The sequence below is a fragment of the Phacochoerus africanus genome, chromosome 1 (genome assembly GCF_016906955.1).
Source record: "Phacochoerus africanus isolate WHEZ1 chromosome 1, ROS_Pafr_v1, whole genome shotgun sequence".
Taxonomy (NCBI): Eukaryota; Metazoa; Chordata; class Mammalia; order Artiodactyla; family Suidae; genus Phacochoerus; species Phacochoerus africanus.
The window spans coordinates 201,586,676-201,611,323 of record NC_062544.1 but is presented as its reverse complement, the minus strand read 5'-3'; the positions used below and the strand labels follow the sequence as shown (position 1 = coordinate 201,611,323).

The following is a 24,648-nucleotide window of genomic DNA, read 5'->3' as shown; positions in this document are numbered from 1 at the left end:
CAGACTAGTGATTATCAGTTGGAGAAGAAAGTAGGGGGAGGGCAAGATAGGGGTAGAGGATTAAGAGGTACAAAGTATTGTGTATAAAATGAATAAGCCACAAGGTTATATTGTATCGCACAGGGAATAGAGCACAGGCAAAATACTGAATTACTGTGTTGTACACCTGAATCTAATATAATATTGTAAATCAACTATACTTCGGTTTTTTAAAGAAGATGATCCTAGAGCATCTTGTAGTGCCAGAAAATAAGAAACTGCTCAAAACAAAACAAAACAAACCATAATGTGTAACATAGGAGATAGTTGAAAGAGCTCCCCATGACCAATGCTGGAGCAATTTGAGGAACAAAATTCACAAAGTAGTATTGGGTTACAACCCAAAGTATTAAATAGGTATCATGAATCCATTGTGACATAAATACATGATGGAATAAATAAGGAAATGGGGAAAAGAAACCTAATCTCCCATGCAGAAGAATTCCAAATTATTTATGTAGATATGCTGGCCTGGAGGGAATGGAGCATGACTCCTCACTCCTTAAGTGTGGGCTGCACGCAGACATTCTTTCAAAGACTACAGAATGAGAAGGAAGAAATCAGAGTGACTTTACAGTGGAGAAACCTAAGAAACATGGTTAGGTGATCAAGGTTAGCATCAAGAGTCTTAAGTCATGTAAATAAGTATATACCTTTTTTTTTTTTTTTTTTTTAATCCACACCCACAGCATGTGGAAGTTCCCAGGCCAGGGATCAACTCCAAGCTGAAGCTGCAACTAGACCACAGCTGTGGCAACACCAGATCCTTAACCCACTGCACCACAGCAGGAACTCCAACAAGTGTATACGCTTGATATAGTGTGATGAAAATGGCACTTTATTTCTGTGGTCTTCCCCAAAAAAGCCTGTAACTCCAATCTAATCATAAGAAAAATATCATATAAATCCCAACTGAGGGACATTCTACAAAATACCTGACCAGTACTCCTCAAAACAGTCAAGTTCATCAAAAACAGGAAAAGTTGAGAAACTGTCGCAGTCAAGAAAAGCCTAAAAAATCATAACAGCTAATTGTAATATGGTATCCTGGATGGAACCCTGGGGGAAAAAAGAAGATTTATTAGGTAAAATCTAAGAAAATCTAAACTATGTATTTGATTTAATAATAATTTATTTTAGGGAGTTCCCATCATGGCTCAGAAGTAACGAACCCAATTAGTATCCATGAGGATGTGGGTTCAATCCCTGGCCTCACTCAGTGGGTTAAGGATCCAGCGTTGCTATGGCTGTGGTGTAGGCTGGCAGCTATAACTCTGATTTGACCCCTAGCCTGGGAACTTCTGTATGACACGGATGTGGCCCTAAAGACAAATAATAATTTATTTTAATAATGTAGTGTGTCAATATTGGTTCATTAATTGTACCAAATGTCCCATACTAACATAAGATATTAATCATATGGGAAATTGAGTGTAGTATATATATATGGGAACTCTCTATACTATTTTGCAATTTTACTGCAAATCTAAAACTGTAAAAAATGAAGTTTATTTCTGTAGTTCCTGTCATGGTTCAATGGTTAATGAACCCGGCTAGCATCCATGAGGATGTGGGTTTGATCCCTGGCCTTGATCAGTGGGTTAAGGATCTGGCATTGCTGGGAGCTGTGGTGTAGGTTGCAGACACAGCTCAGATCCCGCATTGCTGTGGCTGTGGCTGTGGCTGTGGCTGGCGGCTACAGCTCCAATTTGACCCCTAGCCTGGGAACCTTCATATGCAACGGGTGCAGCCCTAAAAAAAAAAAGAAGACAAAAAATCAAAAATAAAATTTATTTCTAAAAAAACAAGTACTCTGTCTAAAAGATTGACTGTGTTACATTTAAGACATAGTAATTACCAAAACGACATCAGCAATTATACTTTCGTTCTTATTAGTGGCCACTTTGTCTCTGTCTGACAGTATACTCTCCACAAGTGATTTTTCCTAATACATTGCTGTTGTGCTATCCTTTTAGTGTTACTGTTTTGATTTTTCTCCTTCGTTCATTTTTACCACCCAGTCCAGGGAATGAAATAATCTCAGTAGCAAATAACAGAATTCAGTTCTTTAAATATTCATTGGCTATCCAGTTTGCGCTTTATTCTGGGAATCAGTAATGACAGCCACAACTCCTATATCAAGGTCCTAGCAGTTTGGTTGAAGACAAACATGTCCCCAGTAAATGCTCCTTGGTCCAAGAGCATATAGAATAGAAGGAACTGTGAGGTACCCAGGGGAGGAATGGTCAACTCAGCCTGGGGAGGCCAGGGTATATGTAGGAGAGGATGCCTAAATTTGGTCTGGAAAACTAGGTAGGCATTTTTAGAGAAGACAAAGTAGGGGAAGGGAACTGCAGCAGAAGGAACAGAAAGTGCAAAGACAGAGAGGCTGGAAACAAGCACTATAGGAACTCTGGTGGCTCCAGCCTGGAATGTAAGGGGTGGGTACTGCCGGGAGGTAAGACAGGGAAACCAGGGTCAAGTCCTGAAAAGCCCAGTGCTCAGCATGAGGGGTCTGATGCAGCAGGGAGCTCCTGCAGGGCTTTTAAACAGTGAAGTTAGATAATTAGATTTACATTTTAGACAATTCTGATTGTGGTACAGAGAATGGATTTGCAAGTAAAAAAAGGAAAGAGGGGAATGCAGCTGTTAATCTCGCACCCACTTCCCCCAAGTCAACTTAGGAATTTAGAGTCCCTTCTGACTGCCTCATAACAATTATTTTCAGAGTTCACCCTGAGATCTCAAGGGAATGCAGCAAAAGAGCTAAGGTGAACTGAGTCCTGTACAGCCCAAGTGGTGACTCACTGGGCTCTAGCATGTGACACTGACCTCACACCAGAGCTGACCACCACACATTACCAATATGACAGTCATCCATTAAGTCTGATTTCTCAATCTTTGTGCAGCAATTAATCCTTATGTCTCAGTTTCCTCAATCCCTGGGCCAGAGGGCTGGGTAGCAGTGGCTGGTCACCAAGTCTTATCACCATCCCCCCACAGTACAAAATGACATTGCTACCACCCTAACATAAGAGAATTAGGCTTATCTGAGGACTCAGACTCATAGTTATGTTATCAGAACCTGAAGTCCACTGTACAACTGAGTTTCCTGAGGCCAGAGGCACATTCTCTGAAGAGACCCTTTAAACACAGACCTGAGTAGGAGTCAGCAAACTGGATTCCAAAGTGGGCCAAAGCTGCTTGCTACCTATTTTTGTAAATCAAATTTTATCAGAACACAGCCTCTCTCATTCATTTATATATTATCTATTATCTATGACTGCTTTTATGCTACAATATTGAGGTTGGTGCAGTAGAAACCAGATTGTCTGGAAATCATGAAATATTTACTGTTGGAGTCAGCATGACGAAGAAAAGTCTACCCACTTCCTGGACCCACTAGTGCTAGAGGGATGTTGTGTTGAAAGAAATGTATTCAGCTGAATTCAGGACTTGGGGAAACTCAGGTTAAACAGGTCTTGTTTCTTATTCTGCTATGAACCTCTGCCTTAGGGCGTATAGTCAGTTATCAGAACGTGTTTGAGTTTCGCCTTTCCACTGGTATTCCTTTAATTTATTTCTTTCCTACTTTTGTATAGAAAAGGGGTCTCACAGAATAAAATTTAAATGTCTGTCCTTTTCATTACAAGTCCTTGTGATTCCTTTGAACCTACCTCAGAATTTAGCTACCTCTTTCCCCCAGAACACTTAACAGGTCTTTTCTCCATTAGGGTCTTTATTTAGGGTACATTTCTTATTTTGAAATCCTCCTGGTTTATAAGTTGGTCTAATTCCACTCATTCATGGCCTGTGGCATCCTTTTCTACCATGAATGGACAAGGTTTAGGGAACATTTACCCACTCAGCATATATTTACTCAGCACTACTCTGTGCTAGGCAGTGTTCTAGGGACTGGAGATACAGTATTGAAAAGGGTGCAACCCCTGCTAATCAAGTGGGAGCTATAGGCTTTTAGAGCCAAATTCTGTAAAAGGGGATGTGTGCAATGACCTACATATGGATACCCAGAGAAGGGTCACCTGAGGGAGATAAGGAGGCAGGGAGGAGGGGAAGATGAGAAAAAGGGCTTGCCTCATGTCCTCAAGATCAGTGCAGAGCAGTCAGCTCAAGATCTGCTTTTGTTCCCACAGGTCAAAGCCCAGAAAGTCCTGCAGAAGTTGAGTGATGTGCAGGAAATATTTCACAAGAGGCAAATGAGTCTGATGAAACTGGCAGCTAGACAGACTCGCCCAGTGCAACCCGTGGCCCCCCATCCTGAGTCCTCCCCAAAATGGGTGTCACCGAAAATCAGCCAGCCCTCCACCTTGGGTAGGTTATTTGGGGAAGGAAGTTTTGTGGCCTTATGTTTCATTGATGCCCATGAGGGTTGAAGTTATGGTTGTTCAAGATGCATAATCGTCATTGTTTTGATAGCTACTACTTAAGACAAACTATAGATATGGATTAATACTGGTGTTAAAGACAAAGTTAGATAAAATTGAGTGTCTGGATACCTGGAGAAGCTCACAGTCTAGTAGAAGAATAATATAAATGCACAAATAATATTAGCATAAAATAAACTCCATTGAGGAACTTTAAAAGGCCCACAAGATTCTATTAGCAATGGAGTCGTCAGGTTGGTTCTTTGGGGGAAAGTAAGTCCTTAAACTAGGGCCACGTGTGGAAGTTCCCGGGCTAGGGGTTGAATCACAGCCACAGCCTCCAGCCCACGCCACAGCCACAGCAACGCAGGATCCTTGCCTATGAGACCTACAGGGTACAGCAACGCCTGATTCTCTCTCAATCGCTGAGAGAGGCCAGGGATCGAACCCTCATCCTCATAGATACTAGTCATTGCTGAGCCACAACAGAAACTTCTAATCCAACATCGTCTTGATTACTATAGTTTATTAGTCAGCCTTGAGATCAGGTAGTGTTAAGTCTTCCAACTTTGTTCTTTTTCAAGATTGTTTGGCTATTTTAGGTCCTTTTCATTTCCACATAAATTTTAGACTCACCTTTCAGTTTCTCCTGGGATTATACACTTAATACAAAGATCAATTTTGGGAGAACTTTTATCTCACCAATGTTGAGTCTACCAACTCATAAATGTTATCTCTTTCATTTATTCAGGTCTTCATTTTCCCTCAATAATATAGAAGTTTTGAGGGTAAAGATCTTAGGCATTTCATATTTTTTTTAAAAAACCTTATAATAAATGGAATTCACTATATATAACTATCAATGGAAATGTATTTCTGTATAGGAATGTAGTCATACCATCTGTGAATAGGGACAGTTTTACGTCTTCTGTTTCAATCTTTATGCCTTTTTTCCCCTTTGCCTTATGATAATGGCTGGGACCTCTCATACAATATTGAATAGAAGTAGTGAGAGCAAATACTCATATTTTTTCCCAATAATCAGGGAAAGAGTTCATTTTTCATCTTGAAATATGATGTTAGCAGCAAGTTTTACACAGATGCCTTTTATTAGGTAGAGGAAGTTCCCTTCTATTCCAATTTGAGTTTTATTTTGAATGATTATTGAATTTTTCAGATGCTGTATTTGGTGCATATATTGTGATGATCATACAGTTTTTCTCCTTTATTGGCTAATATGGTGGATTACAGTGACTTATTTTTTTTTTTAATGTTAAAACAATCATACATTCCTGGGTAAATACTCTTGGACATGATGTATGTATTTGTTTTGAAACTCTGTTCTTAAGCACATACATATTCAAATATACTAGCCCTTTTATAACTATGAAATATCTCTCATTCCCTTCTTATCTTTAGTAATAGTCCTTGTCTTGAAGTCTGTTTTGACTGATATTAATGTAGCCATTCCAGCTTTCTTACGCTTAGTGTTTGCATGATGGATTTTCTTTGTTCTTCTATTTCTGTCTTTATTTTTAAAGTATATTTTTTTGTAGACAGCATGTAACTCAGTCTTGACTTTTTAAAATGTTGTGTTAACCTCAGTCTTCTAGTTGGAGTCCTTAGTCCATTTTATATACTCTGTAATTATTGATATAGCTGGATTTAGAGATACTCCTTTGTTATTTGTGGTCTGTTTGTCTGGTATGTTTTTTATTCCTCTGATCTCCTTTCCTGGCTTCTTTTGGGTTAGCAAATTTTTTTAGCATTCCATTTTAATTCCTCTACTGGCTTTTTAGCACACATCCTTCTTTGAATTGTTTTTCCCCAACTGTTTCTTCTAGGGATTACTGTGTGCATCCTTAATTTCTCACAATTTACTTTGAGTTAATATTGTAGCACTTTATGTAAATATAGGAAATTTGCAACAGTATAGTTCCAAATTCCTTTTATTCATCCTCTATGCTGTTTTTATCCTAAATGTTATATCTACATATGTTCTATGTCCCAATATTATATTCCCATTTTGCTTTAACTGTCATATGTCTTTTAAAGAAATTGAGAGAAAGGAAGAAAAAAGAAAAAATATATGTTATTTTATATTTAACCCCCCTTTTTCACCATTTCTGGTATTCTTTATTATTGAATTACATCCTATGTCAAGTCTCTTCAGGCCGAAAACCTCCTTTATCATTTCTTGTTTTGCAGGTCTGTTTGCAACAAGCTCTTTCAGTTTTCATTTATCTGAAATTATGGCGTCTTTTGGTAACTCTCAATTCAGTACAAGTTACAGTCCTCTGTGTCCCATCACATATTCCACTTTTTAGACTTTAGTCTTGATAACAGCTTAGTGAATTTCTTTCCTGAGTGTACACACACACACACATGCACACACACACCCCTATATATACATGCACACTCAGAAACACTTATAAATACATACCACAGATACACACAGAGATTCACACACAGAGAGACATCCTTCTTGGATGGTTGGAAACAGGGGTCAGTTCTCCTGACTTCTGTCCGGGGCTTTTAACCAAAACTAAATTATGCTCACTTTGATGACTTTGCTTCCCTTATTATTTTAAGGGACATGTGTTTGTTACTAGTAAACAAAGCAAGGATGATAGATTGTTTCTTGGCTTTTCAAACACAAGATTTCATAGTAGGTATTGACCCTCCTAGGGTACACAGATCTTTGAAATGTCTGAACACGTATTGTTGACCTTAGGCAACTTGCTCATTTTGTATAACGGTCTTCACCTTTGTTTTGGAGAGTAACCCCCAAGTGTGAATTCTAGGAGGATGCTAACAGGGTTTTCAGAAACATCTGTCTCATTGCTTAGTCACTGGGTCCATGCCAAGGTAAACCATTCTGTTTCACAGCACAAGGAACATGTTCAGGGCTGCTTAGAGATGGAAGCTGGAATCTCAGCACTGACTCTTGGTAGCCAGGTGTCTTGGGTACAACATTCAACCTCTCTGAAGTACATAAGGAATGGGAAGAAATTCTTTTGTGGCTATAATAATAGCTAAAATATACTGAGTGTTTACCATGACCTAAACATTTTATGCATATTTACTCATTAAAGCTTCCTGACAACCCTATACTGTGGGCTTTCTCATTATTCCCCACTTTACAGTTGAAACAGCTAAGGCACTTTGATAATGTGTGCTTCAAGCAAGACTTGAATGCTGGCAGCACAGCACCCACGTCCCTGCCTTTAACTTCATCACAGTACTTAGCATTTAGGGCAGGTGCTTCTCAGTCACGGGTGTTGCCAGTAAGTGCATGTATTTCTAGTATCCCATTGTTATGCCTGGAATCACTCAGCTTACAGAGATCCTTCAGAGAATGAGGAGCCCAACAGACTGTCCATTGTTATAAAGTAGCTTCAGTGGTCATGTAACCTGTGGCAGCAAACAGTATGCTTCACTACAGATTACAACATAACATCTATGGAAAACCTACAGAAAACCCAGCTGCTTCCAGTTGGCTCACAGAACCTGAGGGAAGGGAGGAGCCTCTGGAGGCAAGAGAGTCAACTTCCGTCAAGTCCACCACAGAGAAGCATCAGGTTAATGTTGGTGGTGTTAGCTGGGTGACGCTTGGGGGTTCTGGACTAATCACATGTATCCTGTGAGTTTCCCAAAGGAACTGTATATACAAGGGTCACGCTGGTAACAAGAACTCAAAGTAAGGAGTTCCTACTGTGGAGCAGTGGAAATGAATCCGACTAGTATCCGTGAGGATGCAGGTTCAATCCCTGGCCTCACTCGGTGGGTTAAGGATCCGGTGTTGCCATGAGCTTTGGTGTAGGTCGCAGACATGGCTCAGATCCCAAGTTGCTGTGACTGTGGTGTAGGCCAGCAGTTGCAGCTCTGCTTCAGCCTCTAGCCTGGGAATTTCCATATGCCACAGGTGCGGCCCTAAAAAAAAGCAGAAAAAAATGAACTTGAAATACTTCTTACATATTAGCTTTTTAGCCCTTACCCCAATGCAGCCCTCTGGCAAAGCTGGGTTAGAAAGTCTCCAGCCTAACCATGGCTGCTTCTTCCCAAATCCCAGTCTTATAGCCAAATGACCGTGGAGCTTAAAGAAGGGCAAGTCCCAGGTGTCCGAGGGCCCTGTGGGAAGGAGAGGAGGGAGATAGAGTGATTGAGAGGAGAGAGCGCTTCCCTTCAGACTCAGCTGATTCTTGTCCACTAATAAATATGGTTGTATCTGTTCTGGAATCCAACAATTTCTTCCTAGGGCAGGCATGGACATCCTCTTGTATAATCATACTGTGTTTAAAATGTAAGATTTTAGTATTTTTAAAATTTTCTATAATAAGCACAAATTAAAAACCTATATAATATAAAAATATATTCAGTAGAATGTGGTATACCTAGAATTAAATCTGGTCATGTAATCCAAGAACAACATCAAATGGAATACTATACATTGCAAATGATTAATGCTAAAGTATCAGTACATAAAAGAATCCATAGAATTTGGAATAGTTAAGGAAGACTTTATGAAGAATGTGACTTTTTAGCTGGGCCTTAATAATGAGAATGGTGGAAACTATCATTTTTACCACATTACATTTACTGATTTGTTGTGGTTTGATGTTTTCTGTAGTTTTGGGTGTGACTTTTTTCTCTTTGGATCAAATGTCAATTGCTTGGGATCAGGGATTCAGGGTGGGGAGGGCGTTGCACCCATGGCATGCGGAAGTTCCCAAGCCAGGGATCAAACCCTCACCATAATAGTGACCTGAGCCGCAGAAGTGACAATGCCAGATCCTTAACCACCAGGCCACCAGGGAACTCCAAGGACTCTTTCTTTTCTGCATATCTCTTTCACTTTCGATTTCATCTACTACCTTGGAAATTATTGCAGCAGTTCAATTAAGCTTTGCTAATCAACTCTGTCAACAGGTTCAAGTCAAGCTAAATGCTCTGAGTTAATTGTAAGCCAAATAGCCAAATTGCGGAGTTCCTGTTGTCGCTCAGTGGTTAATGAATCCAACTAGGAACCATGAGGTTTTGGGTTCGATTCCTGACCTTGCTCAGTGGGTTAAGGATCCGGCATTGCCGTGAGCTGTGGTGTAGATTGTAGACGCGGCTCAGATCCCGAGTTGCTGTGGCTCTTAGAACAGGCTGGCAGCTACAGCTCCATTTAGACCCCTAGCCTGGGAACCTCCATATGCCGCCTGTGAGGCCCTAAAAGGACAAAAAGACAAAACAAAAACAAAAACAAAACAAATAGCCAAACTAATGGCAGGTTTTCTTTGTCCCTCTAGCTCCTTGTCAGAAAACATCAGAGGAACCTTATGTGGAGACAGATTTGAACTCTTTGGAAAAGGAAGATGATGAGACTAAATTTGAAGTCAAGGTAAGGTCACCTTTCTTTTACTGATAGAAATTTCTGACACAATAAAAGATAGCTGCCATAATTATCAATAAACCAATAAATTGTTTTTCCCTATTTCATACCTACTATCACCTCCAGATAGAGCCATAAAGGCATATAGCACAGAGTTGTACTCCCAAGAACTGAGATTTGTAGGATTTCTTCCTTTTTTTCTTCTTAACTGCAACTAGAAATGAAACACTGTTTGGTCATGTACAGAATTGTTGGTAGATATTGTTTTATTTAAGGAAAAATCATTTTGTTCATTCCTGTCATCTGCCTTCGTATTTTAAATTGGTAGAACAGGGTATGGTTCATATAGAAAAAGAACATGACAAGATTGCATATGACTACACATGGACACATGTGTACACACACACACATGCATATACAGCTGGTAAACTTTGAATAAGCACTGAGGAGTGTGCCAAAGTCGTCTTGCTTTTGATACTGTTCTCTAGTTGTATGATGTTAACTTTGGAAGAAGAGTACATGGAACTTCCCTGTATGTTTCTTTGCAGAATTCATGTGAATCTATAGTTATTTTAAAATAAAAATTTTTCAAAAGAGGATAAGTTTTGGAATCCTGCAGACCTAGATTTAAGCAACATAATCTCTCCAAACGTCAGTTTCTCATCTATAAAAATGGGAATGAAAACATCTTCTTGAAACTGTTTTGAGCATCAAAAGAAAACTTGAAAATTGCCAAGCACTGTATAATTGTAGGGTAATGTTATCGTTAAAATCCAAACAAGATAAATTATGAATATATGTTGCTGCACAGCAACCCCAAAAGGCTCCCCTCTCCTCTGTCTCACTGAAAAGTAAATGGCTGACTGAATGACTCTGAAACAGAGTCCAGTAGACCATGAACTCAAATGAACTTCAGCAACAGTTCAGATCCATCATCAAGTCCTAGTGTGTCTGAATCTAGGCTCCCCACAGGGACTCCACTGCCCATTAAGGGATCAGGCAGAAAGCAAGTCATAGGCTTTTCTTCCTGGAGCCAGAAACAACATGAAAACTAGCTCCTGGCAGACTTTTCTTAGAGAGAGAAAGCTACATTCCTGGGTCACTTCGTTCAGTCATCCTTCTGTATTCTGGGCAGATGAGGACGTTCTCATTGCTATTTCCCTCATGGTCAGAGGAATTGCATCACCATGTCTTCCAGACTTAAGAAACAATCTGCAATTTCGTACAGTCTTGTAATTTTCTTTTTTTGTTGTGTCTTTGTCTGGTTTTGGTATCAGGTAGCTTCATAGATGATTTTGGGAGTGTTCCCTTCTCCTCAGTCTTTTGGAAGAGTTCGAGGATTGGTGTAAGTCCTTTCTGTATATCTAGTAGGATTTCCTAGTGAAGCCATCTGGTCCTGAACTTTTGTTTTCAGGACTTTGTTTTTAAATTATTGGTAGTAAAGATTCTATTTCACTTCTAGTGATTGGACTGTTCAGATTGTTTCTTCTTGATTCAGTTTTGGCGGGCTATTACTAGAAACTTGTCCATGTCTTTAGGTTCTCCAGTTTTTTGGTGTATGATTGCTCATTGTATCATACAGTCTTGATCAGCCATATAAAATAGTAAATATCATGATTTTTTTGAAATGGGCAAATATAATTAAACTTCACCTAACTTGACATTCATGAAGTCTGTAAAATCATTAAGTGATATAAAAAGAGTTTAACTGTGATCACATTCAAAACTAAGCATCACTCTACCCTTCTCTGTACCCTGGTCTGCGGAGAATGTCATCTGAGAGTGAGGGCTGTGCCAAAGTGCTAGAGCCCAGATTTGGCCCCCGAACTCATATACTGTTGCATTGACGCACCATGTGATTTGAAGTCACGCCACATCTCTGTGACTTACTTTGCCCATCTTTAGACAATGTATTCATGAGCTGCACACTTTATAAAGATGTCATGGGAATTGTAAGTGTATGGATGTCCTCATATATAAGAATTCAAATTAGAGTTATTTCAATAATTAGAAACAAGAAAAAATGAGTGCTGTTGTTTTATGTGTGGTAAAAGAAAAAAAGGAAATATAGTAATATACATAAAGCACCTTTCCTCAGGGAAGACCTCAAGTATTTAAGACCAAAGGTTTCCATAAGCTACATTTATTGTTTACTCCTAGACAATGTGGGAGCAGGGGTAGGGATACTGTCAGAGGCAAATAGGTTTGAGCAATGTTGAACAGAATTCAAAAAGCTCTGACCACCAGACTTCTGGTTTCTTCCTTCTGCTGTGCTATTTATTTCATTCAGGCTCCAAGCCCATCCTTCTAAGATGCTCACTCCCTGTGTTCAGGCAGATCATCAACAGCGTAGGTACTGCTCAGCAGGCACAGGTACAAGCTACAGTCATCCTTCTGTGCTTTTGTTATTTTTTCCCCTTACTGTTGCCTTGTTTGTGTATTTAATGAAAGGCTTATGTTAACAGTCGAGGTGGAAAAGCAAGCAGAACAGAGGCTGCCAGTCTACCTCATTTTGGCAAACAGTGGCTGGTCAGACTTCTGCTTCTAAGGCCCAAGGCTATGAGAAGAGCAGAAGCCACAGTCGTGAACAATGTGAGAGGAAGAATGGGGACTTGTGCACTAAATCCCCCCATCCTGGACTTAGAAATCAATTTAGGATCAGCAAATGCAATTAGTATTTCCTAAGACAGGTAGGATGGCCAGGGAAATATTCCAAAATATGTAAGAAAACTAGTAAGTAAAAGGTAGGTAAGAAAAGAAGGTTTAGATTCATGTCTGCACAGTCCATGGGCTGTTAAAAGGGGGATAAGGAGGTTGATTAACATCAAGAACAGTTACTGCTGCTTGTGTTTTATGGCCACTGTCCAAGACGGATGACCAGGATAGATAGGAGAACGTGAATCTGACTACAGGTGACAATTCTGACATATATTTGGCCTTAGGCCTGGAATTCAAAGATGAAATGAAATCACAACCAGGCTATAAGAGCAAATCAAGTATGATAATTTGCCCCTTCATGAGTAAATGCTCACGGGGGGGGGGGGGGAGCTATAAACCCAAACCATTCATGATTGCTGCTGCTGGAGTCACTGATACTCCCTGCAACTAAAATTATGATATGATTTTATCATCATCAGAGAACTCATTCCCAAAAATGGTGTTCACACTTCTCCAACCGGATGATCCTTGGTGCGCCAGTTCACAGGAACTTGACAAGCTTGACTTGAAAAAGTGGCTGAGGCTCTGGGGGCATCTGGCAGCTGTGAGGGTATGCACTTGGCTTTCTGCCATCAGGGAAAGCCAGAGTGGAGTCATCCGCTGTGGTTGCTGGCAGTTGTGATATGGCTCCTTTCTGCCCTTCATGTCACCAGTTGGAAGCTGAAAGCATGACTCACAGGGGCTGCTCACATCACAGCCTCTTGGGAGCTAGAATGAAGCCAGAGGCTGTTAAGTATTCCTTTTACCTGAACATCAACCTCAGGAAGAAGGAAGAGTTACTAGCTATGAGCACCAATGAACAGAATTCCTGGGCACCTTTTAAACTCATTTAAAATAGCGAGGGCTTTTCATGCTTCTGTGCAAACAGGCTCCTTCATAATTTTTGTGTGTGTGTCTTTTTAGGGCCGCTTCCATGGCATATGGAAGTTCCCAGGCTAGGGGTCCAATCAGAGCTGTAGTCACCGGCCTACACCACAACCACGCCAATGCCAGATCTGAGCTGTGACTCTGACCTACACCACAGCTCACGGCAATGCCAGATCCTTAACCCACTGAGCGAGGCCAGGGATCAAACCCATGTTGTTATGGATACTAGTCAGATTCATTTCTGCTGAGCCACACAGGAACTCCATAACAATTTTTTAAAACAAAACCAAAAAAAAAAAAAGCGAAGGCAGGAAGGAAACAGAGAAGTGAGGAAGGTTTGCTAACACTGACTGAGGGCCAGACGTTGTGCTTGGTGCTGCACGTTTCTGATTTCACCACAAGTCTTCAATACCTTGTGAGGAAGGTGATATTTGTTTCATTGGTGATGCCATTGAGACTCTGAGAAGCTGAGTGAGTTTCCCCAAGGCTCATACAACTAGTAAACGGTTAAACTGGGATTTGAAATTATCAGTTTACTTAATCTAGTAGTTTACTTAGCTATCTAACTTAACCTATCTACCTGATTATTTACTCAATCTACCTAAGTAGCAGTTTACTTAACCTTTTATCCTCTAAATTTCCTCTTCTGCAAAAATAGGGATAAATAGAGTAACCTCGCAGGTGGTTGGTTAAATGAGAAATATGTAGAAAGCACCTAGCATTGATGCCCTGATATACAGAAGATTCTTAGTAATGTTAGTTTTCCATTTAATCCTGTGTTTATAAATGGAATGTTTTGTGTAAAAGATGAAAAGAAGCCAAAGGAAAGTCAGATTCAGGCCTTATGTAGCTTCTTCAAATCTCCAATATGGATCTTTCTGCCAAATGGTAATAGATCAGGGCCAAATTCACTTCCTTGCTTTCTCACTCTTCCAAATGCCAAAAGCTTCCATTTACCTTTCTGATTCTCAACTAGAAAACTATGAACTATAACCTCTTTCACTGTTCATTTTCTATGATATTTAAAGTCTAGTCATTCTTAGAGCTAATGAGAGTTTCAAAGAATCCACCACACCCATGAGGCAGCCCCCAACCAAGCTCTTTGAACAATTTCTAGGGTGAAGATTCTCAGTTTCGTATGTACCGCAGTCCTGAGAAGATTATTCATAATGCACATTCTCAGGATCCACTCACAGAGATGCTGATTCAGGAGTTTTGTGATAAGGTACAAGAATTACTTTTTTTTTTTTTTTTTTTTGGCTATGCACACAGAAAACAAAAGTTCCTGGGCCAGGGAGCAAACCTACACCACAGCAGTAACCAGAGCCACAGCAGTGACAACATCAGATCCTTAACCCACTGAGCCACCAGGCAACTCCCAAGAATCTGGATTTTTAACTTGTGCATTTGGTGACTAGAATGCACTTGGTACAAGGGTTGTTCTTTTGGTCACATTGGCCTCTAGAAGAACTAATTAAGGTAGATATGGATCTCTTAGGCTAATACAGAGTCCAAAATTCAGGGGAGTGAGGATATGATTATATTAATCTGTGAGAATATATTTTTCACTGAGGGAACTAACTACATGAAAAAAGAGAATGACAGTAAGATCACTGTTGGCTTTGCTCTTTGACCAATGGAATACTGACATGACTGAAATATCTGATGTGTCCAATTTGGGTGGCTTATTCAGCTCAGTTTAAACATATGGAAAACAATTCTAACATGGGTCCCAAACTCAGGAAACTTACAAGTTTCATGGGAGAAATAATCAATTTCCAACAATTCATCATATAAAGTAGAATGACATACCTCTGGTGAGAGGAATATGGTGTGATAGAGGGCAGAAGAGGAAACTATACTTGCTGTAGTTCATAGTAAGTGTATTGGGGATATTTTTACGGAGGAGGTGGCATTTGGACTTACTGTTAAAGAATAAATACATCTTTGAAAGGTGGATAAGACAGAGAATGGCATTCCAGGATGGGGGAGGATATAAAGTCTCAGAAGTCCAAAGGGAGCATAGGCTATTCTGGGAATGGACCAAGAAAGCTGAGAGAGCAGAGCAAAGTCAGGTTGCTGAAGGTTGGTTGAGAGTTGTTGCCACCAAGGGCACCTATGATTGGTACAACATTGGTCCGACAATGAAGAGTAAATTAGATGAAGACGGGCAGACTGACCAGCAGTTGTCACAGTCTAGGTGAGACTTTGATGTTGAGAACCTACTGATGTCAGTGGCAAGAAGGGAGATGGGCAGAGCTCATACCCATGAGTCCTGGTTTTCTCCCCAATGCCTGAAATACTCCAGGCTGTCAGAAAAAGTTTGATGAATGAAGGAATAGATCAAGGCAAAGAAACAAGAGGGTAGATTTACTAGGGAGGGAAAGAAGGATATTGAAGACACTTTGAAGTTTCTGTCCTGGATTCCTCATTAGAGGAAGTGGTTGGCCAAGATAGAGCACTCAGGAGGAACAATAGAAAATGTGGTTTTGTACAGGCCGAGTCTAGCATTTGTGAAGTCTCGTAGATCTGTAGCAGCAACCCACACTCTCTTTATGTTAGCTGGGCTATAGCCCTCCCCACACCAGCGAGAGTCAACCGATTGGCCTTGAGGTTTTGTGGAAATTTTTTGTGAACTAGGTTAGGGCACTTCTATAAATCTAATAAAGCACTTTTCAAACTTATGATTTTATTTATGAGTTAAGTAAGATTTAATGAGTTAAATAAGTAAAAATTAAGTTACAGTGACATTTATGCATTGAGGTTAAAATCACATGAAATCAAATAGCCTGAGAAAACTCAGGAGGTATGGGCAACTTCTTTTCAGTGTCCTTGGCATACTTATTTCTCCACATTTTCATGGTTTGGGAATGGGAGAAAGGTATCTTGTGACATATTCCTCACTTTCTGATATATTTAACAGAACTACAGACTTGCCTATCACTGGTAAAACAGTGCTGCAAGGTTTACAGTTTTTTAAGAAGACATTTCTCCCATAAATAAATATTAAAAGTAATGTTTAGATTATTAGTCCAGCCTATAAAAGCCAATTAGCCAGCAAGAACATTGAACTAATTACTCATAATTCTAGCTGGGAAATTCAAGGTCTTAGGTAAAAGAGACCCTGGAAAAATTTTGTAAAGTTTGTGTCTAGAACCATTTCCTTATCTTTCTCATCATTTCGCATTTCCGCAAAGCCTCAGGACCACTTATGCCTGTCTCCTCAAGCCTGCCCTTCCCCTCCAAAGGGCTTCAGTCTAAAATATCCTAAAGCCTTCCTGTCCCCTCCCTGCCTCTCCCCTCCCTCTTGGAAGCCTTCTCCCAATACAATCAGGACTAGAGGTGGGAAAAATCTAAATGAGCTTGTTCTACAGCAGTGTATTACTGAGTGACTGACAATCCCTTAAATCTCCTGCAAATACTTGCTGTTTTTGAAAAGGGACTGATTGCCCAGTGAAGAGTAGTAGGAAAAGATGTGCTGAAAAGGGCCAGCAAGATCAAGCAAATAGGACAAATTGAGACAGCTAGGAATTCATTTGAAGAATAGATTCTCTAAGTGGTTCCTATTTTTCAAAAGTCCTTCCTATTCTCCATGTTAGAACCCACTGGATCTCAAAAATAAGGGGATGGGGTTTGCCCTTGCCTGCCAGTTCCAGCAGTGGAGCAGGGAGGCTGAAGTTTTTCACTCTGGGATGGAGTCTCTAAGGCCACCCTGGACTGAGCTGGAAGGGGATGCCCTTTGGAGAGGTTTCTTTTCCTTTCTTTCCCACTATCCTCTAAGCCATGCTATTCTATATATATTCAGTGATTCTTACTTGTCATACTTCTTCTTTTACTTTCTTGGGTTTCCATAATTAATTTATAATGCCAGAAAAGGGTTAAACACTTCTTGTAGTGATCACTCTTCATACTTAATGAAGAGGTTGGTTCAACCCCTTATCTGCCTTGCCTTTTCTCTCTCAGTATTAGCTCTAGCAGCTTTACTTTTAAGAAATGTAATAATATAATAAATCATACTTGAACATTAAATTACCAGATACCATCACTTTAAAAAGTTGGAGCTGAAATTGCTTTCCAAGCATTCCTAAAATCATGAAAAGAAATCACTGAAGGGAAAAACTAATTTGATTCTGTTTCACATGTTGCTATGTCTCCTGTGAGGAAGAAAAAAACAATGTTAATGGTCAATTGAAATTTAGCTGTTAGAATTCCCAGGTGGCCTAGCAGTTAAGAATCTGGCGTTGTCACTGCTGTGGCTTGGGTCAATGCTGTGGCACAAGTTCTGTCCCTGGCCCAGGAATTTCTGCATGCCATAGGCAGGGCTGGGAAAAAAAAAAAAAAAAAAAATCTTTTTTTTAAAATAAATTTTAAAAGATCTATTCTTCAGAGAAATTGAAATAAATTTTTTTTTTTTTTTTACAAAATTCCTTCAGGTTAGGCACTTAGCCTATTTTTTCTATTTTGGAAATATGTCATTCATCGAAATATAGGGGAGGAGTTCCTGTTGTGACTCAGTGGTAATAAACCCAACCAGTATGCATGAGGATGTGGGTTCAATCCCTGGCCTTGCTCAATGGGTTAAGGATCCGGTGTTGCCTTGAGCTGTGGTGTATGTCGCATATGCAGCTCAGATCCTGCATTGCTATGGTTGTGGCGTAGGCTGGCAGCTGTAGCTCCGAATCGACCCCTAGCCTGGGAACTTCCATATGCTGCAGGTACAGCCCTGAAAAAAAAAAAAAAAAATTGTATCTATTTACATATATACACACACACACACCATTAAATATGTATATGGTAGACAAAAAAAATCAAACTCTATGTTGTTGGGAAGATAGAGGAAGTCATCATTAAAAGTGACCCTAGAAAGCCTGCATTTGGGTTGGTGTCATTTCAAAACTGGGGAGAGGCTTGGGTAGGTATGGGGGTACAGGGAGTGATGCTGGGCCTGGAACAGCTGCCAGCCAGCCTGCCTGCCTTCACTGCTACCTTTTTTCTTCAGAATAAAATGAACGTACAGAGGAAGGGAGTCTCCTACCTGACTGGCCTCCCAGTGGAGTAGTTTATGGTTGTCAAGTACCAGTTGACTGAGAAAAATCCTGTCTTTGGGAGGCCCTAGGGGCATCTCCAAGTCAAGGTGACTACAAGGAAACAGGATATGATTTCACAAGAAACTTGTTGCTGTGCTTTAAAATAACCTCATTTTATAATTCAGTGAGGCTCATACAGAAACCCTAACAGAGAAATACAGCAGCAATTCATGGGTTGGCCTATGGTCAGTTTTCTTGGCCCATTATTTTATTTTATTTAATTTATTTATTTATTTTCACGAAGTGAGTTTTATTTTAATATTTGGCTAAGACACATAATTTTAAACTTGCCACAATTAAGAAATTACATTTCCAATAGAAAAACTAAGATATAGATAGATACAGAAATAGGCTTATGTACACAAATGCATTTACACAATATTTGGCCCATTATTTTAATCAAAGGATAAATATTTGAAAAAAACAAGCATTTGTTTGAAAATGCTCTCTTCCTCCAGAGCTTTCAGGAAGCTTAATTTAAAATTTTCCCAAAAGTACTCTGACTCCAATTTAGCTTTCATCTCAAAATTGGAAGCAGTAGCACCTCTGCTGGTTTTTAAAATTATAAGCAGAGGAGTGTTTCATAGCCAAATCACATCTCCCTCATTTTACACAGAAGGAAATGGTTGCCCAGGAAGATTAAGTGACTTGGCCAACATCTCCCAGCTGGTGAGAAATTTGGGGTCTCTCATACCTGAGCAGGTAGCAACTACCCAGCAATTACTGAAGGTCAGCATGCTGAGTACTTTACATAATTACCTGTTTTAATCTCCAAAAAGTAAATATTAAAGAGCCAACCATAAATTCCATTAAGCCTTTTCTTTGTACTAAACATTTTAGTAAATTATCTCTAATCACCACAACAACCTTCTGATATAGATGTAATTACCCTTATTTTACTGATAGAGAACCAAGGTGCTCCCCCGAGGTCACTTTTTACAAAGTAATCCAGGGATCCCCACCCAGATTTACCTCTCACACCTCAGTTTGTGTTCTTTTCACTCTATCAGAGGTTTTCAACTTACAGGTCATGAGGATGATAGTGAACTCAATTCGGTGGGTACACCAGCCTTTAAAAATAAATAAATAAAAAGGACCAAATGGAATGGAATGGGATAAAATTTTCAAATAGAATATATCCCATCACAAAAATAACCCAATCACATTTTCCAGGTACCTGTATATCCGTTGTATGCTTTTCCCAACCCCACCAAACTCAATTCTGCACTATCTACTTAGAGATAGCTTCAGATTCCAAACATTCAGGACTCAGCTCTCTAAGACTGCTTCCATGTCCATCCATGCCCCCCTGCCATCACAAACCCAAGCTGTCACCTGTGCTTTTATTTTTTTCTCTTTTTTTGGGGGGGCCACACACCCAAGGCATATGGAGGTTCCCAGGCTAGAGGTTGGATCAGAGCTACAGCTGCCGGCCTACACCACAGCCATAGCAACGCCATATCCAAGCCTCGTCTGTGACCTATACCACAGCTCATGGCAACGCCAGATCCTTAACCCACTAAGCAAGGCCAGGGATCGAACCTGCAACCTCCTGGTTCCTAGTCGGATTCGTTTTCTGCTGCACCCCAGCAGGAACTCCTCACCTGTGCTTCCACAGACTGGAGAGACTGGCTGTAGGTGCTTTCCAAAAGTCACCTCATTAGCATAAACCCAAGTGTGGTTGAAAGGGGTTATTGTAAATACCAAGACACTCTTATCAAAGGAAATTTAAAGGGTTTTAGGAGCTCTGTGCCAGGAACAGGGTGAAGACCAAATATGTATTTCCTATTATAAATCACAGTATGTGTGTATAAGTATTATTATGTAAACATTATTCTTGTGGGTCGTGGTCACATTTTGAAAGCCACTGCACTAGAACTAAGCCATCTGCCTTAGCAAAACCTTGGTATACAGCGCAGTTAACGACCTTACTACAGGCTCTTACCAAAACTGTTTCCAGATCTGCTGTGGATCCTTCCCATACATCCTCAGTAACATCAAAGTTGATTGACAGAGGACTCTTCCTCCACCCTGACACCAAGTGTCTGACACGTGGCACAAGAACATGAATTAACACAACCAAGTCTATGCCCAGGCATTTCAGCAAGCCATGAGGTCATCTCCTGTGTGATAGTCTATAAATTAGAGGAATGACATCATTCTGCATAAAAGATAATGTCATGGCGCAGTGGAAATGAATCCGACTAGGAACCATGAGGTTGCAGGTTTGATCCCTGGCCTTGCTCAGTGGGTTAAGGATCTGGTGTTGCCATGAGCTGTGGTGTAGGTCACAGACATGGCTCAGACCCTGTATTGCTGTGGCTGTGGTGTAGTCCAGCAGCAACAGCTCTGATTAGACCCCTACCTGCGAACCTCCATATGCTGCTGGTGTGGCCTTAAAAAAGACAAAAGACAAAATAATAATAATAATAATGAAATCCATACCTGCACCTTGAGTCATTGTTATTTTTCCATCACTATACTAGCTTGTGGTGAAATAGGAGCTTCTACAACCCACCATACTAACAATAGATCAATAGGGTTGGAAAGAGCACAGTTCATTTCATAAGCACAAAGCAAGTTTTACAGTGAAAGGGAGTTTTGTTAATAATGGTAGTTACTCTTTCTGAAGGTATTGCATGTTGTGGATTCAAAGATGAATAAAGCTGGAGCTCAAAGTCCACTGGGTGTTTCTGGCACAGTAACGTCACAGAGGAAGAAATAAAAAGAGATGCATTGTAACATTAATGCCATAGTAATTAGTTCAACATCACATAGAAAATGTGAAGAGCTTTGGTAGTGTGATGAAAATACCTAGATTGGTTTGAATCCAGGAACTGGTATTTACCTCTATATATTGACTGAGGTGAAAAATATATTCTAGTCTCTGGTCAAATATATGTATAGAACTAAAAATTTAGATTCTAATTGAGATGATATCCTATTTTAAAAGAAAAAAATAAGAACTCGAATGGGAGATTGCTCTTGTATTTTACAGCTAAATTAGCAAAACTAGTATCCCAAATCCTCCTTTATTTGTTAGCCTGCTTTCTGGATATGAGACAAGATTTGGGAAGACATCTGTGAAAAGATAGAAAATCCACAATTTCCTTTCATACACTGAGCATTTTTGAATTGCTGTCTCTGTGGTGGGCATTGTGGATAATAAGACAACCTTACCTGACTGCTCTCTCTCAATCCAAGGAAAGGACTCTCTTGCGTTGTCAACAACTAGCTGAGCAGGCTGTCACTCTCACCTGCTTTGCAAGACTTCCTATCTGTTCGTCTGAATCTGGGAAAAGCTCATCCTCTTAACCTTCAGCTCTAATTTACCAGGAATCTTTATGTTTATTCATTACATTTCTCTTAACAATATTTCTGCAAGAGGGCCCTTTCTAAAGCTATACTCCTGTTTGTGAGGAGGTAAAATAACTAATTTAAACAGAACCTAGCAGGAAGGAAGAACTCAAACACTGGCTAATTACCTACCTGTTCGTTATTGGTTAATGCTTTTATAATACTCTCGCTGCATTCACTTTGTTGTATAAATTTACTTCCTTGTTAAAAGGATATTTTCTTGAAAGTAAATTGAGTAGGAGTCTTGTCTCTTTTAGAAAATCGAATGCCTAGAGTTATTCTGAAAAAGGGCCACAACCCTATGTGGCAGATGGGGTCCATGTTCTAGGGGAGGAAATCGAGAGGCTTGGTGAGTTTACCCAAGGTCTCAGAGGTGGCACATAGTGGAGCAGGGCTTCAGGCCCTGCACTGGTGACAGCTCTGCCCTGCCCTGCCCTGCCCTGCCCTGCCCTGCCCTGCCCTGTCCTAAGGAGGCAGTGTGATGGAACACTCTTGATTACCAGCCCGTCAAAATGGACCCTGGACTTAGCTCCTCTCTGCTTCTAGCTCTCTTTTTGGCCTTGGGCAAGTCACCACTTCTCCAGACCTTGATTTCTTACCCCATAAAGAAAAAAAAAACGCAAATATTGAATCAGATGACCCCTTCACTCTCCCTTATAGCAAACTGAATCTTTTTTGTGAATCCACAGGGAAGGGGGAGGACGTTATTACTCCTTCATTATGAAGGAAAAAGAATACCTGCTTTTCAGAATAAGTTTTTTATGTTCCTGAAGGAAGTCTGAGGGACAAACTAAAAAATATACAGAGTAGTTGAGGATAACCCAAGAAAGAGAAAGATGAGACACTGGATATTTTGCTCATCTAGAAAACTAAAAATGAAAACAAAACAAAGACATTTGGGAATAGAAAAATATAGATAAGAGCCTTCCTCCCCCAAACAAACAGATGATCTTATCAAAATTTCTTTCACTTCAGAATGAAGAAATACCTGAAAGCAGTCATGATGGGGAGAACCCTGAGCCAGAGCAACTTGAAGGTTCCAAAAATCTTTCCCCCAGCAGGTAAGATTGCACATCCCTTTGTAGAAGTCATGTTAACCCTTTAGAGGGATGGAGGTGGCGATGGAGGAGGATAGGGTGTCCTCTGTTTTAAATCTCATCACTTATCTTTCCAGATAAACATCAACATTATTTATTCTATATACTAACCTTTGTTATATACATGAGAACAAAACTCATCTCATAAAAGCAATAAGCAAGAGCTGAAAATGGCATCTTACTTTTTTGGAAACCAGGCTTTCAAAGATACTCAGTGTTTAAAAATGATGGATTATCAAGAAAATAGTATATGAAAAATTATTATTAATATTGTTGGAGTTATAGGTTTTTAAACATTTAAAGGCTATAGGTTTCCCAAAGACACAATTTATACAAATGTAATGCTGTCTTTGGCCTACAGGAAGGTGTTTGCATTCATATGAATGCTCTGTGGATCAGAAAACCTAAATTGTAACAGACCAAAAGCACGAGAGGAAATTCGTTTTTTTAAAGTCTTCTTTATACTCAGAATCTCCATCATTCGCCCTGTTTTAGCATTTGTCACACTGTTTTACCCACACCATTTGACTGACTCATTTATGAGCTGCTTTCATCCCAGATTCTATCTTGCTTAGCTCTTGGCAGGCCTCAAAACACCTGTAGAATCAATAAACAAACATTTTCAAGGAAGCTGCCCCTTGATTAAAGCCAATATTGGTCTAGTTAGTCTACTTTCTATTCTTTCACTTTGAAGTGTACTTAGGAAACATGTGGGCTCTTACTGGTTGAAATGTGTCTTTGAATTATAGTAAATGGGTCAATTCGGCATATCTGAGTGTGTTTAGTTGGGTTGTATCTGAAAAGCATCACTTGGCAACATATTCTGTTGTTTTCCTTAAGTGACAATATATCTTGGAGGACTCTTCAATTATTACAACCATACTTATTTTTATAATTGTACTTTTATAAGTCTTAATCCTTTAAGTTAACTGATGAATTATTAATTTACAGTGAACGATTAAATCATATTTCTAAAGAGTAATACAAAAGGAAAAAATTACACCATTTAATGAAACAAAAATATCTATGATTCTTGCAAAAGAACCTTCAGAAAAGGCAAAATTATGTAGTAGATTAAGGTGATAGGAGAACGTTTAAGACTGCTGTTTTTGTTCTACCACTAGCTTTATGATTTTTTTCCTTTATAGTTGATTTAGTGTTCTGTTGATTTCTACTGTACAGCAAAGTGACCCAGCCACCATACACACACACACACACACACACACACACACACACACACAAACACACACACGTGTATATTCTTTTCTTCACATTATTCTCCATCATGTTCCATCACAAGTGACTGGATATAGTTCCCTGTGCTATACAGCTGGATCTCATTGCTTATCCACTCCAAATGCAATAGTTTGCATCTATTAATCCCATACTCCTAGTCCATCCCACTCCCAGCCCCCCTTGGCAACCATAACACTAGCTTTGAATTAATACTGTAAGATCACCATTTTTGCTGCAACATTTTAATCTATAGCTCCTTATTCACTTTTTATTTTATAGATTTGAGTTTTTATGTATAGCTAATATAAATCTTTCGGGCTAGAGCTGACATGTACAATATACTTGGAATATGGTAAGAATTCAGATTTTGTTGAATAAATTATAAACTTTTAAGTGGTACAGGTAAAACATTGTACCAGATAGTGTCCATGAAGGGTTCTGAATAATTAATCTCTTTTCATATTTGGGTGGCTTGCCAGAGTAAC

The 24,648-nt window shown here is 39.7% G+C and overlaps 1 protein-coding gene across 2 annotated transcripts in view; it reads left to right on the top strand.

Moving 5' to 3' along the window:
• Positions 1–24,648, top strand: part of MCF2L2 (MCF.2 cell line derived transforming sequence-like 2) — a 252,449-nt gene that overhangs the window by 130,468 nt on the left and 97,333 nt on the right. For both annotated transcript variants that reach the window (XR_007135864.1, XM_047787395.1), the window contains exons 13-15: positions 4,194–4,371; positions 9,719–9,810; positions 22,806–22,891. Coding sequence is in view for 1 of the 2 variants with exons in the window: in XM_047787395.1 (XP_047643351.1) it covers positions 4,194–4,371; positions 9,719–9,810; positions 22,806–22,891 (356 nt within the window). In the remaining variant the exon portion in view is untranslated. The remainder of the gene's footprint in view (positions 1–4,193; positions 4,372–9,718; positions 9,811–22,805; positions 22,892–24,648) is intronic.